Below are 17,408 nucleotides of genomic sequence, written 5' to 3' on the forward strand. Positions count from 1 at the left end.
AGGAGAGAAAGACAGGGCAAAGGGTAGTGGATAGAGGAGTCGAGAGGGAAAAAATCAAGGCAAGTGTTCACGTAGTGGGGAGATTTAGAAGAAGGAATGAATTTTCAAGAGTAAGAAATCATAAGGGCTGTCATCTCTTGCGAGCAAAAAGGCAGAGGGTGGAAGAAATGGCCAAGATATGAAAAGAAAGGATGGAAAAAATGTCTGAGGACCTTACATGGCTCATTTTCACACAGCAAATGTGTTATTTTGAGTCTCAAAGAAATATTGTAATATTTTTATACACATTTTTTTCTTTTAGGGTTTTTTTTTCGCTATTGGCTGTAATTATTAAAAAAAAAATTAAAACACACCTGAAACACTTTGTTCATATGTAAAATCAGACAAAAAAAAAAACCCTTTTGTCTAAGTTTTTAGCTGCACCTACACTGTTGTTCAGACTGTAGCACAACTGTCCCGCATTTTTCCTTCTGTCACTTCTTATGTTTCAGTATGTTAAGGGCCCCTTCATACATAGTACCAGTAAGTACAACCCAGGGCAACTCACAGTGGAACAGCTTGTATGAGCGAACTACAAAAGCATTGAGCTGACGAGCAGGCGTGCACGATGCCACTGCGATGTTTCGTGCATGCGGGAACACAGTGCAAGCAGCTGTGCAATGTATAACCATGTGATGTGCAGCCCCATCGCGCAGCTGCTGTGAAAATAAAAATAAATAAATAAATAAAAAATACATGCCACCCACGGGATTTGAACCTGCACTTTCCAAAAGCTCTGATTGCCCGTCAGAAACTTGTGAGCTAACGTTGCCGTCCTGTAAAAGGTGCGGGAAAATGCCTGATATCAAGAAGGACATGTACGTATTTAAAAAAAATAAAAGCACTCACCATATACAAACACCGCATTTTATTGAATCCCTCTTATCAAGCGAACAATACAAATAAAAAGGTAAGCCCCTTCGGCTGCTCCCTTGTTTGCACTTGGGGTCACCACAGCAAATCCAAGGTGGATCTGCATGTTGAATTGGCACAGGTTTTACGCCGGATGCCCTTCCTAACGCAACTCCACATTACATGGAGAAATGTAGCAGGGGTGGGATTTGAACCCGGAGCCTTCTGAACTGAAACCAAGCACATTAACCACTTGGCCGCCACACCCTAAGCGGACAATACAAATATGATCCGTTTGTTCTTCTGTAGATGACCCATGCTCACAGACGTACAGTTATGAAATGACATGAATGGGAAGCAGTGCGCTCTTATCATGTCTACATCTGCTGGCGGCATGTCCAGCTGGCTCTGTGCACGTGTCCTGCCCAACACGCGTTTCTTGTGGATGGTGCGCTGCAGGACACACACCGTGTCATGTGGAACAGAGTTCACATGGGTGGCATGACATTCAGATCGCCCACTGCGTGTTATGATCTGACGGCCCGGATCACCTGGGGTAGACTGTCAATGTGCGCGGCATGCACGCACATTGATGCTCGCTGTAGCCCATTGCAACAGCGATATATATTTTTAAGTATGTCCACATACATAAAACTGTCCACACACACATCACATTGGACAGTTGTTAGTTCATGCCTGTCCAAACATTATACGTGTTCCCCCGCCATGATGTCCAGAACTACAGATCTCCACAGCCACTCCTGTCGGCTGCCACGCCCCCTGTCAGTTGAGCATGCACACATCAACTGTGTCTGTTTGCAAAGCCACACTCATGGGTGCACTAAAACAAATTTCACATCTAGCTTGACAGTGATCATCTGCTGACTGTTTTCGTAAGTGCCATGTGAGCAGTGTTACATGTTCATGCATGCCACCTGGAATTTGGCCGATACCTGCTGTGACAGGGTTCGATGGGCTCTCACAGTGCACACTCTGTCTTTCAGCCGCTGGTTTGCACAGATAGTTGTAGCAACAGGTGTACGAGGTGTTAGAGGCAGCTACGATTTTACATATATTGTATATGATCCCTGCTTCATGTGCACTTCATGCGCAAGTCAATCAAATTCGCATTGTGTGTGAAGGGGCCCTAAGTAAGGTGCTGGTAGTACTCAGAATGTGAATTAATTCATAGAGTCACAGAGGAATGATTGCCTTTATACTATGGCTTTTGAAGGAAGAGAAAAAACTAAAACACCACCATCAGTCTTCTCAAATGCTTCAGAAATAATTTGTCTATTAACCTCATGTAATTATTGCTTGCGACAGCATAGAAAATATTCAACTGTAAAAATATTTTTTATCTCGACATCCTTGCAGCATTTTGTTAATTATGGCTGTGTCCTCTTCATGCAGATAAGCACAATTACACTCTTGTTGGACCCTGCCTCCTCGGCAAGGGCAGAAAATGAGGCAGGTATACACTCTCAAAGGAAGTGGAGAGATTTTTTTTTTCTCCCTTTTCAGGCAGTAACTTCAGTGGCATCATTTGAAGTAAAAGATATTGTAGTTCTATGACTGGCCACTTGAGGCTGGCTCCAAAACAGAGCACATTCCCACTGGACTTCATGTTAAAATGTCCAACTTTAGAGCAGAAATTAACATGTTTACAGCCTGATACATAAAATAGTTTTGGTCTCTATAGATAGTTTCTTCCTCCATGACAACTGTACAAGCAATGAATTTGTTTTCTAACATTTAGTTTGACATGTTTTAAGTGAGAAAGTTCTGTATAATTGTGGGCGTAGTCGTCTTGAGTGACTGTGGCTAAGCTGAGCGTCTCCGCCTCTCATACCGCCTGACCGTAACTTAGAGTCCACTGGATGCAGCGGCCACTTGCAGTTGTGCAGGCTGTTTCTGTTTTATTTGGCGAATGTTATTAAAGAACCTGGCTTGTTGTGTGGCAGAATGTCGTAATGGATCATCTAAAGCAGGGGTGGGCAACTTGTTCCAGAAAGGGCCAAGAAGGTGAAAAGCTTTTCACCGTGACAATTCATTAATAATTCAAGAAATAACATTTGACATGCCAAGAGTTACCACAGAAATATCCATACCACACATAACAGAAGAACATGTAACAGATTAAAATGGAATAGAAACTTTGTGTTTTGATTAATTACAACAAACAGGAAAGAAATTATTATTCTTCTGTTTTGGTTAGGAGGGGTATCTGCACGCTGAAGTGGGTCTGTATTTTTGCCATCCTGGTCCACAAGGAGGAGCTCTAGTTCTGCCCCAATGTTGGTCAATTTTATGTCTGCTTGGTGGACTATGTTTGCTTTATTGATAAGATTTGAGCAAGAATGCTTTGAAGGCCATGAGAGGCTATACATTGATTACAGAGTGCTTGGGAGTTGATATCTCCTGGCACTATATCAACAAATATCTTTTGTTATGTAGCGGCCCTGTTCATTTTAGGGCCAGAAAAATCTCTGACTTTCGACAGATTAATTTTAAACTGTCCAATAATTCAGACTGAACTGGCTTTAACCATCATGGTTTCATAAGAACCTTTAGTATAAAAGTGTTTGTTGAAGACTTGTCACTTTTGTGAGATGGTGGCGGAGCTCCACAGAAAGCTCCAGTGTAGTGGTAAACATCAGGTGTCAGCAGTCACATTCCACAATTAGAAGTGTCTGGAGAGACAGTTCTTTGCAAAAGGAGAACATTAATGTACTCTTTGATTTTATAAAGATCTCTTTGGCCAGTTTCGCTACAGCTGCCACACACTCTATTTAGTTGCTCATTGAGTTGCATGGAGACAATATAATTACTTGAATTAGTGAGCACACACACAGCACAATGAGCTACAACATCCACACACATTTAGTCTAGTGAAACATTAACAAAAGTCTAATTAGGGACATAGTTCACAGGTGCATATGTCTGAGAGTCAACGTACAGTAATAAATCTGATGAATGGGAACAACCACTGTTAGTGGTTTGATTAAACTCCTGTTGTTTATTGGTTTTTAATAGATTTCAGTTATAACAAATGTGCCTCCACAAGTCAACACCATTTCTACCACACAGGAAGTTCAGGTCTGATTTGTGCTTTAATTTTTCAGTTCACCTATATTTTGGTAATACCAAAGGACAAAACCTGAACCTTTTTTAAGAGTGTCATTGTTACTCTCCTCCATATGCAAAGCAGTGAACTAAATTTGTGTATATCAGTTAATCCAAAGTCGATCTGCCCAGACAAAGTCATGCACAAATGATATCTGTGCTGAAAAGTGTTAATATTCACAGGGGGGCAGTACAAAGTATTGTTAAGGTCAAAGATTAATGATGAGGCAGTAAAGGATTAACGTTCAATAGCAAAAGTTCATAAAAACATTCAAAAATTTGATTTTCTTTTGGAGCAGGTCAGAGAGAGAGTTAAGCAGGGCACGATCGTGAGGAGAGAGTAAAACTAGAGTGAGCACAACGTCATGTGTTTGTTCATGTGAGCCAGCGGCCTATTCATGTTTCTATTTCTGTGCATCACTCAGTGACGTTCTGTGGGTGGAGTGCAGCTGAATTAATGAAGTAAGACATCATAACACTCGTTGTTCTTCATTAAGAAGGACATGTTGACTGTTATTTCACAAATGTGTGTGTCTTAAATACATGTGTGACATGTTGCAGCCATTTAACAAACAAACAAACAGTAATTATTTTGTGTAATGGTACTTCATTATATTTCTCTCTGTAGTTTTTAGGGTCCTGGCACTTCTTGTCTTACTGTATGGTTTTGAGATTTGGATGCTAACCATTGAAGAACGGCAGCAACTGGATGTCTTTGGTACATTAGATCTCTTCTAAGGGTCCTTGGATACCACTGGTATGCCTTTGTGTCAAATGGGCACTTACTTTGAGAGACACAGATGAGAAGTATCACTTGCATTGTGAAAGAACATCAGCTACAACATTTTGGTCATGTGAAGCTTTGCGTTCTCAAGGTGCAGGGGTACTTAGTGTCCCTAGGGTGAATAAAAAGTCTGCAGGTCATAGAGCTTTCCCTTGTCTTGCCCCTGTTCTGTGGAATGATCCCCCTTCATCAATAAAACAGTCAGATTCTGTAGACTTTCAAATCCAGACTTAAGACACACTTACTTTCCCTTTCATATGGCTAGCATACTGGCATAGTATGTTACTATGCTTTTTACTCTTTACTCTTTTTAATTCATTTTATTAGTAAACGGAGCGTGCCACAGCCTCAACTTTATCTAAATTCTGGGTCTTTTAGTGAAGCTTAGGGCTAGTGGCCGACAATCACCTTAGTATTTCTTCTGTTTTTCTTGTTGCTTAATGCTGACAAATTATACTGTATTTGTTGTTTTTCTGATGCCTGATCCTGTTTGTTTTTTTTTCTCTCTCTGTTTGAGGTGTGGTTCCATCCACAGATGGGTGTGGTGTCTGTTTCTGTAACCCTCCTGTCCTTTGTACCGGCAACATTTCCTGTGTATTCATTTTGTGAATTGTTTTGTAAATTGTCTGTTGCATGGCCCAAGCAGAGGGTCACCCCTTTGAGTCTGGTGTGCTTGAGGTTTCTTCCTCAAATCAATAGAGGGAGTCTTTCTTTACCACTGTTGTCTGTGTGCTTGCTCTGGGGGTTGGTAAGATTAGACCTTACTTGTGTGAAACACCTTGAGGCAACTTTGTTGTGATTTGGTGCTATATAAATGAAAATATTAAAAAAAATAAATTGAAGCATTTCTGAGGGCATAAGCCAGCATGCAGGTGCCTCAGTGTTGAGGACCCCTACATCTGAAGAGGGCCAAGGGGAAGCTTGTGTTTTACGTGGCTATGGCAAATAAATGGTACCTTTCAAGAACTAGGGATAGATCAGTCATCTGTCTGAGTGGCTGCCATCCAAGAGATGGTTTTGTCATGTTGTGGATTATTCCAGACCTGGCCTGACCAGCCAACAGCTGCAATCAGTATTTCCCAGGAAAGACATGCACAGGTATGCATCCAGCCATACAGTCAGAAAGAAGAGCCGCAGCTCCATTTTTGAATGCCAAAGTTATAATAACAAAATATTATTATGAACATATCTGCTATCAAGCTAACATAGATATCAGGATTTTATTCATGTGGTTACTCAATTAACTCATGTGAGTACTCATTTTAGAGTACTGCAGCTTTGCAGTACTGCAGTACGGGAGAGTAATACACTCATTCACGAGTGAAAGGACAATGGAGCGTGAGATTGGCCGGAGAATCGGCGCAACAGGGGCAGTATTGCAATCGCTCTACCATAATGTTGTGATGAAAAGGGAGCTGAGCCAAAAGGGCCAAAATGGGTTTTCATAGGAGGGTAGCTGGTGTCTCCCTTAGAGGTAGTGTGAGAAGCTCGGTCATCCATGGGGAGCTCGGAGTAGAGCTGCTGCTCCTTCTCATCGAAAAGAGCCAGCTGAGGTGGTTCGGGCACCTCCCTAGGAAGGTGTTCCAGGCACGTCCATCTGGGAGGAGACCTCCCGGAAGAGCCAGGAATAGGTGGAGAGATTATATCTCCACACTGGCCTGGGAATGCCTCAGGATCCACCAATCAGAGGTGGTCAATGTGGGCCGGGAAAGGGAAGTCTGGGGGCCCCTCTGCTGGAGCTGTTGCCCTGTCACCCAATCGAGGATAAGTGGTTGAAGATGATGATGATGACACATTTTAGAGAAAACAGTACATATTATTAATTTTTTTCTTCAGTAAAACACCATGCAAGGGTAAAGTCAATGCCTTGTAACTTATTCAAGTAAGTTTTGCATCCATGGAACAAGTATTTTTGAATTCATTTATACACTGGTACATTGTGATGTGGCAGTGATTTAATCACAGAATTTTCCCATCAGCCTGGCAACAATGCGTTTGTCTGAGACTGCAATAGGAATGAAAAATTGTCTCATCATTGTGCTCTTGGGTAGAGTACTTTGGCTGTGTCTGTCGACTGCAGCCAATATGTAAAGTTACATCAGCGCTGATATGTGTTTCTAATTTTAAAATTAATAAATTATTTTGGGTTGTATTGGATTCATTTTATCCAAAATATACTCTGAAAAAAATTGCTTTGTTTGTGTCATATATATGTATCATGTTTTATTATTATAAACATTTTTACAAGCTAGTATTAGGGACAGTGTTTAATTTATTCTTGCACTAATTTCTTATCCGCTTTTCTTTCTCTAGGTCTCTCCAGGACTTATCCAAGCAGACAGAATTGCCTTATGGTACTGTGTTGGACTCAGCAGTGTATGATCAGGTGCGCTCCAAGGCTATGAACCCCTTTGAGCGAGATCCAATGTACTCTCAGATGTGGCGGATGATTAACCACACTGGAGGTGCAGATAACAATGTTGAGGAGTCCAAGGAAGGCATTCTCAAGGTAGGTTTATACATTTTAATCTTTTGTAAAGTAGTTGGAAAATTTGAACTTGGGCACATAGGAATTCACTTCAATAACAAAATAAATCACAGCATTGTCGTCCTCCTGTGGTACACTGTGAATGCCGTGGACCAGGTGCAGAACTGTGGTAACATCAAAGCAGCTTCATTACTCAACACAGAATGCGGAAATGCAACATTTCCGTTTGTCAGTTTTGTGGACTCAAAAAGAGTTTTGTTTTCTTTCAGAATCAAAGAAAGGCGTTGAATCACACTAACCTTTGAAGTTTTTTCAGAAACAATATGGGTCCCGTCTTCCACGTATTCCAAGTGCTATTGGTGGCATCTAACAAACATATTTGTGGTTTAAATGCCTTGAAATCATGAGTCCATTTGTGAGCTGGTCTACAAATAAAATGGATTGTGATTGTCTTGAAGCAGAAACAGATTGCGATATAGACCAGTAAAACCTGGTCTCAAGTTGAACGCAGAGATTTTCTGCTGTTTAGACATAGATCTTCCATGGCAGGTTCATAGCGCTGGTACCCTCTGCTTGTACATGAAGGGCTATGCATTTTTACATCACGCATCTAAATTTAGAATGAAACTTAACAATGAAATAAAAATGAAAATTCAATGAAAAATATAAAACTATAATATCTATAGTTTTTACTAGGGCTGTCAAAGTTAACACAAAAACACACAAATTCCTTTTAACAGTGCATTTTTTTCCTTGTTTTTTTTTTTGATGAGCAATTAAAACACACATATTCTCTGACCCTCAGCCAACATCATAGTTTGGGACATCAGAAAGCCATGCAGCCGTCGTGGCATGAATGACAACAGAAACAAACATTCTTCAGCATAAATGCCCAATCAAGGCATATTTTTTGTTGATCTGTTTCACATTAATTAAACCACCAAAGCCACCAGATAAGTGCACTCATGTTTTCTGCTTTGCCAAAAAACTGGGGCCTTATGTAAAAAGCGTGCTTATGCACAAAAACATATTGTACGTCTCCACGTCAGTGTTCAGATCAAAACTGAAATGACCGTGGAAATGCACGGTGCGTCACACAAAAATCATGGCTGGCGTACACACGTTTCTACAACTATTGTTCCACTTCCATGCACAAAGTGATGTGTAAAATTGGCACTAACAGTTGCTGCGTTAGTGTCAGAGGACCTTGCAAATGCTGCAATCTGATGTGAGCATGTATTCAGGGAATGTGAAGATTTACTTGCAAATGACAATAATTGGCTCATAAACAGATTTTGATTATCAAGGCCACTGATACTGGAGTTGCGCGCAGAACTGCGACCGGCCCAGAGTGCAATATGGCGTGGAGCCAGGTGCGTGTCTGTGTCCACACAGGTGCTGACCACTCTGCACTTTCTGGCAACAGGGGCATTCCAGCATGAGCTGGCTTATCAGTCAGGAGTGTGCCAGTCAACCTTGAGCCGAGCCGCAATCATCCAAAGGTCATCCAGATACATCCCGTTCCAAATCACCAGTTACAGCAAGAGCCGGTTTCTGTGTAGTCGGAGGTATTGACTGCACACATGTTCATATCGAATGTGATGCGGAAATGCGCATAAGGCTGGTTTTTGGTGCGGGGTGTGATGGCAGTTGCTCAATCAATCAAACAACTTTATTAATCCCACAAGAGGCAATTAAGTAGCTGCTTGCTGTGTAAATAGTGTGTGTAATTTGTCCAAATGTAAACCTGTGCGGCCACATTTGGGCATGTGCACATTCAGATATGTTTATTATTATTGTTAAGGTTTTTTTTTATATTTTTGCTTTGATGGTGAGAGCTGTAGAGCTTCTTAACAGGCTTCCTGTGTTCCGTTTTTGTCAGTAAATGCGTGTGTAAATTGTGAATGTCACACTGTCATCGGAGGCGTGCCTCACTTTTTCATGTCAGTATGTGTGCGCTCTTTTGCATCTTGGCCTCACACACACACTCCGTAGCTCCCACAAACATTTTTCCTGTTTCATTATTAATCCGTTTAACAGCGTACCGTATAAACTGTTCCTGCGTGTCTCCACGTAATTCCCAGTCATCTATAGTATAATTTCTTTTCTGTGTTCATGTTGTCTGATGTGTCGTCCTGGGGAATCCCTGCTCAAAGGGCTTATTTACATAAAAGTGCATATTTAAATGGGGCATGGCCAGGAAGGAGTTTGGCTCCACGTTCAATTCCACTTTCAGTGGGATGTATACTCAACAAAAATATAAACGCAACACTTTTGGTTTTGCTCCCATTTTGTATGAGATTAACTCAACGGTCTAAAACTTTTTCCACATACACAATATCACCATTTCCCTCAAATACTGTGCACAAACCAGTATAAATCTGTGATATTGCGCACTTCTCTTTTGCTGAGATAATCCATCCCACCTCACAGGTGTGCCATATCAAGATGCTGATTAGACACCATGATTAGTGCACAGGTGTGCCTTAGACTGCCCACAATAAAAGGCCACTCTGAAAGGTGCAGTTTTGTTTTATTGGGGGGGATACCAGTCAGTATCTGGTGTGACCACCATTTGCCTCATGCAGTGCAACACATCTCCTTCGCATCATCCGTGAAGAGAACACCTCTCCAACGTGCCAAACGGCAGCAAATGTGAGCATTTGCCCACTCAAATCGGTTACAACGACGAACTGGAGTCAGGTCGAGACCCCGATGAGGACGACGAGCATGCAGATGAGCTTCCCTGAGACAGTTTCTGACAGTTTGTGCAGAAATTCTTTGGTTATGCAAACCGATTGTTCCAGCAGCTGTCCGAGTGGCTGGTCTCAGATGATCTTGGAGGTGAACATGCTGGATGTGGAGGTCCTGGGCTGGTGTGGTTACACGTGGTCTGCGGTTGTGAGGCTGGTTGGATGTACTGCCAAATTCTCTGAAACGCCTTTGGAGACGGCTTATGGTAGAGAAATGAACATTCAATACACGAGCAACAGTTCTGGTTCACATTCCTGCTGTCAGCATGCCAATTGCACGCTCCCTCAAATCTTGCGACATCTGTGGCATTGTGCTGTGTGATAAAACTGCACCTTTCAGAGTGGCCTTTTATTGTGGGCAGTCTAAGGCACACCTGTGCACTAATCATGGTGTCTAATCAGCATCTTGATATGGCACACCTGTGAGGTGGGATGGATTATCTCAACAAAGGAGAAGTGCTCACTATCACAGATTCAGACTGGTTTGTGAACAATATTTGAGAGAAATGGTGATATTGTATATGTGGAAAAAGTTTTAGATCTTTGAGTTCATCTCATACAAAATGGGAACAAAACCAAAAGTGTTGCGTTTATATTTTTGTTGAGTTTACAAATGAACCATGCATGGATCCGTGCTTATGCACACTTTGATACAGCTTATGCCAGTTTCTGGGTTTTGGTGTATACCATGTTTTAGTAAGAAATCCACGCAAGTCTTTGTACATGAGGCCCCTGGTGTCCGCTCTTTAAACAGTGCACATCTCGCTCTTTTTCATAAACATGGAACACTAACAGGCTAAGCAACAGGCTTAGACCAAAGTAAAAGGTATAAAAACAATTTTTTTTAAAAATCAGGTTTCTTCAAATATAGACCAACTCTGTTTCTGGTGATATTACCTTCCTCTTGGCCAATCAGGTAGTGGGCTTCCACAAAATAAACATTTTTTCTTCCTTGTCTGCTTTTCTTCTGGATGAACAGGGGCATTCAATTTCCACAAGGGGTCTAGACATTAGGCATGGTTTGAAACTAAAAAGTGCATTGTTAAGATGCATATCCTCCTGTTCATTTATACAAATATGCATTACAAGCACCAACTGCATATTCTGTCCATACAAAAAAGTAAAACTCACTTCATCTGAGTGAGAGTGCAGAGCTCACAGAATTTCAGCTTGAAAAAACTAAACAGTTTTTAATCTTACCTTTAAAAGTGATACAGGTGATGTGTATTGATGTGGACTGTCCTAAGGAACTTGTCACAATTTTCATGTGAGCATCCTTTTAATTATATATACCTATAATGGAATTAAATCAATCAATCAATCAATCAATTTTTTTATATAGCGCCAAATCACAACAAACAGTTGCCCCAAGGCACTTTATATTGTAAGGCAAGGCCATACAATAATTATGTAAAACCCCAACGGTCAAAACGACCCCCTGTGAGCAAGCACTTGGCTACAGTGGGAAGGAAAAACTCCCTTTTAACAGGAAGAAACCTCCAGCAGAACCAGGCTCAGGGAGGGGCAGTCTTCTGCTGGGACTGGTTGGGGCTGAGGGAGAGAACCAGGAAAAAGACATGCTGTGGAGGGGAGCAGAGATCGATCACTAATGATTAAATGCAGAGTGGTGCATACAGAGCAAAAAGAGAAAGAAACAGTGCATCATGGGAACCCCCCAGCAGTCTACGTCTATAGCAGCATAACTAAGGGATGGTTCAGGGTCACCTGATCCAGCCCTAACTATAAGCTTTAGCAAAAAGGAAAGTTTTAAGCCTAATCTTAAAAGTAGAGAGGGTGTCTGTCTCCCTGATCTGAATTGGGAGCTGGTTCCACAGGAGAGGAGCCTGAAAGCTGAAGGCTCTGCCTCCCATTCTACTCTTACAAACCCTAGGAACTACAAGTAAGCCTGCAGTCTGAGAGCGAAGCGCTCTATTGGGGTGATATAGTACTACGAGGTCCCTAAGATAAGATGGGACCTGATTATTCAAAACCTTATAAGTAAGAAGAAGAATTTTAAATTCTATTCTGGAATTAACAGGAAGCCAATGAAGAGAGGCCAATATGGGTGAGATATGCTCTCTCCTTCTAGTCCCCGTCAGTACTCTAGCTGCAGCATTTTGAATTAACTGAAGGCTTTTTAGGGAACTTTTAGGACAACCTGATAATAATGAATTACAATAGTCCAGCCTAGAGGAAATAAATGCATGAATTAGTTTTTCAGCATCACTCTGAGACAAGACCTTTCTGATTTTAGAGATATTGCGTAAATGCAAAAAAGCAGTCCTACATATTTGTTTAATATGCGCTTTGAATGACATATCCTGATCAAAAATGACTCCAAGATTTCTCACAGTATTACTAGAGGTCAGGGTAATGCCATCCAGAGTAAGGATCTGGTTAGACACCATGTTTCTAAGATTTGTGGGGCCAAGTACAATAACTTCAGTTTTATCTGAGTTTAAAAGCAAGAAATTAGAGGTCATCCATGTCTTTATGTCTGTAAGACAATCCTGCAGTTTAGCTAATTGGTGTGTGTCCTCTGGCTTCATGGATAGATAAAGCTGGGTATCATCTGCGTAACAATGAAAATTTAAGCAATACCGTCTAATAATACTGCCTAAGGGAAGCATGTATAAAGTGAATAAAATTGTTCCTAGCACAGAACCTTGTGGAACTCCATAATTAACTTTAGTCTGTGAAGAAGATTCCCCATTTACATGAACAAATTGTAATCTATTAGACAAATATAATTCAAACCACCGCAGCGCAGTGCCTTTAATACCTATGGCATGCTCTAATCTCTGTAATAAAATTTTATGGTCAACAGTATCAAAAGCAGCACTGAGGTCTAACAGAACAAGCACAGAGATGAGTCCACTGTCCGAGGCCATAAGAAGATCATTTGTAACCTTCACTAATGCTGTTTCTGTACTATGATGAATTCTAAAACCTGACTGAAACTCTTCAAATAGACCATTCCTCTGCAGATGATCAGTTAGCTGTTTTACAACTACCCTTTCAAGAATTTTTGAGAGAAAAGGAAGGTTGGAGATTGGCCTATAATTAGCTAAGATAGCTGGGTCAAGTGATGGCTTTTTAAGTAATGGTTTAATTACTGCCACCTTAAAAGCCTGTGGTACATAGCCAACTAACAAAGATAGATTGATCATATTTAAGATCGAAGCATTAAATAATGGTAGGGCTTCCTTGAGCAGCCTGGTAGGAATGGGGTCTAATAAACATGTTGATGGTTTGGATGAAGTAACTAATGAAAATAACTCAGACAGAACAATCGGAGAGAAAGAGTCTAACCAAATACTGGCATCACTGAAAGCAGCCAAAGATAACGATACGTCTTTGGGATGGTTATGAGTAATTTTTTCTCTAATAGTTAAAATTTTGTTAGCAAAGAAAGTCATGAAGTCATTACTAGTTAAAGTTAAAGGAATACTCAGCTCAATAGAGCTCTGACTCTTTGTCAGCCTGGCTACAGTGCTGAAAAGAAACCTGGGGTTGTTCTTATTTTCTTCAATTAGTGATGAGTAGAAAGATGTCCTAGCTTTACGGAGGGCTTTTTTATAGAGCAACAGACTCTTTTTCCAGGCTAAGTGAAGATCTTCTAAATTAGTGAGACGCCATTTCCTCTCCAACTTACGGGTTATCTGCTTTAAGCTACGAGTTTGTGAGTTATACCACGGAGTCAGACACTTCTGATTTAAAGCTCTCTTTTTCAGAGGAGCTACAGCATCCAAAGTTGTCTTCAATGAGGATGTAAAACTATTGACGAGATACTCTATCTCCCTTACAGAGTTTAGGTAGCTACTCTGCACTGTGTTGGTATATGGCATTAGAGAAGAAATGGAAGAATAACCCAAATTTCTCCCGTTTCTGCCACTTTGAATCCAACAATGTTGAATTTTAATATGCTGACAGGATGGAGAGCAGGTGTGTGCATATTGTACACCTTTCTAATGCAGTTCATTTTATTAATATTTTGAAAGTGTTTTTGCTAAAAGGGAAGGAGGCACAGTTTTCTCTTCAGGAAACAACCTGGTTTGGAGATTCTTGTTAACACATCTCTTGGAAGGGAGACACAGCAGGACTGATATCATGGTCATGGTGTCATGAAACTGTGTGGGTGTGTCACACTGAGCACATAGAGTTTCAGTGAACATTTCTCCCACAACAACTAGAACTTCAGTTGCAAACATCTGTAACATAAGTCCCAGAAGTTAATTTAGCTTATAGCAAAATACTTTTGATGTAGACAGATAATGAATTTTGAGACTTTGAGGATGTTTAACACAAACCATATGTTATTTATCTGTAATGGTAAAAAAGTGAAAAGGTTTTCATAATATGAAGCCTTTAATAATTGTTTTGGCTCTTGCAGTAGTTTTTATCTGTCTGCCATCAAGTGGGAAAAGGTACCTATTAGGTTTATTGGCATGCACATGTCTTTTTTTTAATAGTATGTCATTAACAGTTAATAAAATCAAATATTGTGAAAAGAACTGTTTGTGGCATAAATTGCAGCTTTAACGATAACCCCACAAAATTATCTGTACTCTATAAAATGCACATTATAGCATCTTAAAAAGGAGAGAAACACATGCAAAAATTATCAGCAGGGGTTTTTCTAAATCTTAGTGCAAATGGGAAAAATGTAATGATGTATGGAAATGTAAATTATGTTAATCCAAAATTAATATTACCTTTAAAGTGAATATCCCCAAATGTGCCTCTGTGTGTTTGAAAGTGTGAATATCCACAAGCCATTACACATTCTCCAAAGTCTCCAAAGTTAAGTCTGTGAAAGCATAGCACACAATCCCGGGTGTCCTATTTTACATCTTGTGTTAGGGTTCTGGGCTCAGTCTGGTTGGGTTGTTTTGGGGATTTTGGTTTTGTTTGGAGTTCTGTCCCATGTCCTTCCTGTCCAGTCTTCCTCTGTCTGGCTGCTTCCCAGGTTCTGAGTATGTGTGTGTGCAGGTATGATTCTCTCCGTGTTTGTCTCATATGAGCGTGGGTATGTCCTCTTTGAACATGTGTGTGTTCCCGAAGGTATGTCAGTGGTTTCCTTCCCTTCGTGTCTCTTTCCCCTGCCACGCATGCTGTTGCCATTGTCATGCATGCGTGTGTCTCCGATGGTGTGTCGGGGGTTTCCTTTCCTTAGTGTCCCCCCCCACACACACACACGCTATTGCCATGGTCACGCCTGACAGCCAGGTGCGAGGTGTGACAGCGTTTTCTCCTAAATTGCCTGTTTTTGCACTCACCTTTGTGTCTTATTTAACTTGCATTTTGGGATTCCTGCCTTTTATGGGACCTAATCGTAATCATAACAATATGTATGTTGTGGAACATGACCTATGCATGTGAATCCAGATATAGGTGACCACTCATGCCATCCCTTGTACAAAATTATAGATATTATTATATTATACCAAATTATGGCCTATTACAAACAAAGAAAAAAGTCTGACATCAAGTTAGTCATCACTGTTCAAATTCTGGTCAAACCACAAGTCTACAGGACATGGTCCCGTTCTTGAGTACTATAAGCCTGCAGTGGCAAAGAAAAGCAAAAGTTAAGGAAAAACTGGAAAAAGCAAAGCATTTAGTTTGCCCTTTGTTGAATGAGCTCATATCTCCATACAGAATGTTATCACAGACGGGGATTTGTTTTTCCTCTGAACTTATGTTTTATGGCCAAGGTCCTGGTTTTATTTGATTAATTTAATGAGCTACTCTCCCTTAGCTCAACATATTTTTTATGAGAGAAAAGTCAGAGACCTTCATTCAATGACATATTTCTGATGCATCTTTGCACCATTGTTCCTTGCTCAAATGTCTCGCAGCAGTGCAGAGACGCCTATGACAGCACATGCACTTAATATTTAAAGGTGGACTAAATAAAAATTTTAGCTGTTATATAGCAGCCAACAGTTGCATGACTCGATTCCACCACTACATCTTTAAGGGCCCCTTCAGACATAGTACAAGTACAAATCTGGGCAATTCACAGAGGAACAGCTTGTATGAGTGGATCATAAAAATATCGAGCCGACGGGCAGGCGTGCACGATCCCGGTGTGATGGTGTCATGCGAGCAGCTGGGACAAGGTGCACCACATCGTGCCGCTGATGTGGAGGAAAATAAAATAAAAAACAGCTCTATAATTAGTGATTACTAGGGGGTGCGAGGGGGGTGGGTGCGACACCTGCACATACGTGGGAGACACATGCACCACTTGTGTGGCTTTTTTACGACGCCACACTTGTGTGGGCACTGAGACACATTTTACATTCAACTCGACAGTGATCGTCTGCTGACTGTTTTCATGTTAACAGTGCAAATGGCCACACATTTTCCAAGTGCCAAACGAGCGGTGTTAGATGTTCGTGTGTCAGCTGGAATTTGGCCGACACCTGCCATGAGAGGGTTCAATGGGCTCGCAAATACTTGTAGCAACAGGTGTACGAAGTGGAGACAGCTACGATTTAACACGTATTGCATACGATTCCTGTTTCATGCGCACTTCATGCGCAATTCGACCAAATTCGCACTATGTGTGAAGGGACCCTAACCCCGTCACACATAGCAAGAATGTCCAGGAACCATGCCTGACACAGCAAATATTGCCATAATCCAATGCAGTCGGGAGGAAAAGAGGCGTGGTCAGCAGTGTCAGAACGCATCCAGATTACCTCGTCCACACCTGCACAAGTGTGCCACATACATTTTAACAGTTTCTTTGCACTCCGGGCCGTGGACATTATTATACATGGCACGTGCAGGTCATACCGGCAGGCTTTGTCATGCCAGATCCATCTCAAGGTTCCCTTGTATGCGCTCAAATCATTTTGTATCCCATTTTGCCGCCATCAGAATATGAAAAATTTTGATTCAAGAGCATGAATGAAATACATACTCCTGACACTTTATCACATCTAATTTGCTTATAAAAAGTCACGTCTAACAGGACTTTGATCTTGAAAATTTTTTCAACGGTAAAATTTTGTGGAATTGGAAACTAGTTTTGCTGGAGGTTTGCACGCTACAAGTGCGATGTGAGGCTGAAATGCAGAGTACTTACCAAATTGTTTTTGCATTAGAGATGGCAAACAGTAGCAACTTTCCCAACTCAATGTCACATTTTTATGCATATGGCTCATTTCGACGAAATGTCAGTACGTGATGAGTTTGGTACCCTCAATGCATCACTGTATAATATGCAGGGAAACTCTAACCCTAACTCTAACCATAACCTTAATCATGACCATAACTAAAGCATGCATGAACATTCCTAGACGATGGAAAACTGAAGCAGATTTTTCTGTGCACTCTGAGGGAAATGATGCAG

At 41.1% G+C, this 17,408-nt stretch overlaps 1 protein-coding gene across 4 annotated transcripts in view; it reads left to right on the forward strand.

Annotated features, from left to right (window-relative positions):
* Positions 1–17,408, forward strand: part of grid2 (glutamate receptor, ionotropic, delta 2) — a 2,248,146-nt gene that overhangs the window by 2,001,766 nt on the left and 228,972 nt on the right. For all 4 annotated transcript variants that reach the window (XR_004560786.1, XR_004560787.1, XM_034170483.1 and 1 more), the window contains exon 13: positions 7,115–7,310. Coding sequence is in view for 2 of the 4 variants with exons in the window: in XM_034170483.1 (XP_034026374.1) it covers positions 7,115–7,310 (196 nt within the window). In the remaining 2 variants the exon portion in view is untranslated. The remainder of the gene's footprint in view (positions 1–7,114; positions 7,311–17,408) is intronic.

This window comes from Thalassophryne amazonica, chromosome 5 (assembly GCF_902500255.1).
Source record: "Thalassophryne amazonica chromosome 5, fThaAma1.1, whole genome shotgun sequence".
NCBI lineage: Eukaryota > Metazoa > Chordata > Actinopteri > Batrachoidiformes > Batrachoididae > Thalassophryne > Thalassophryne amazonica.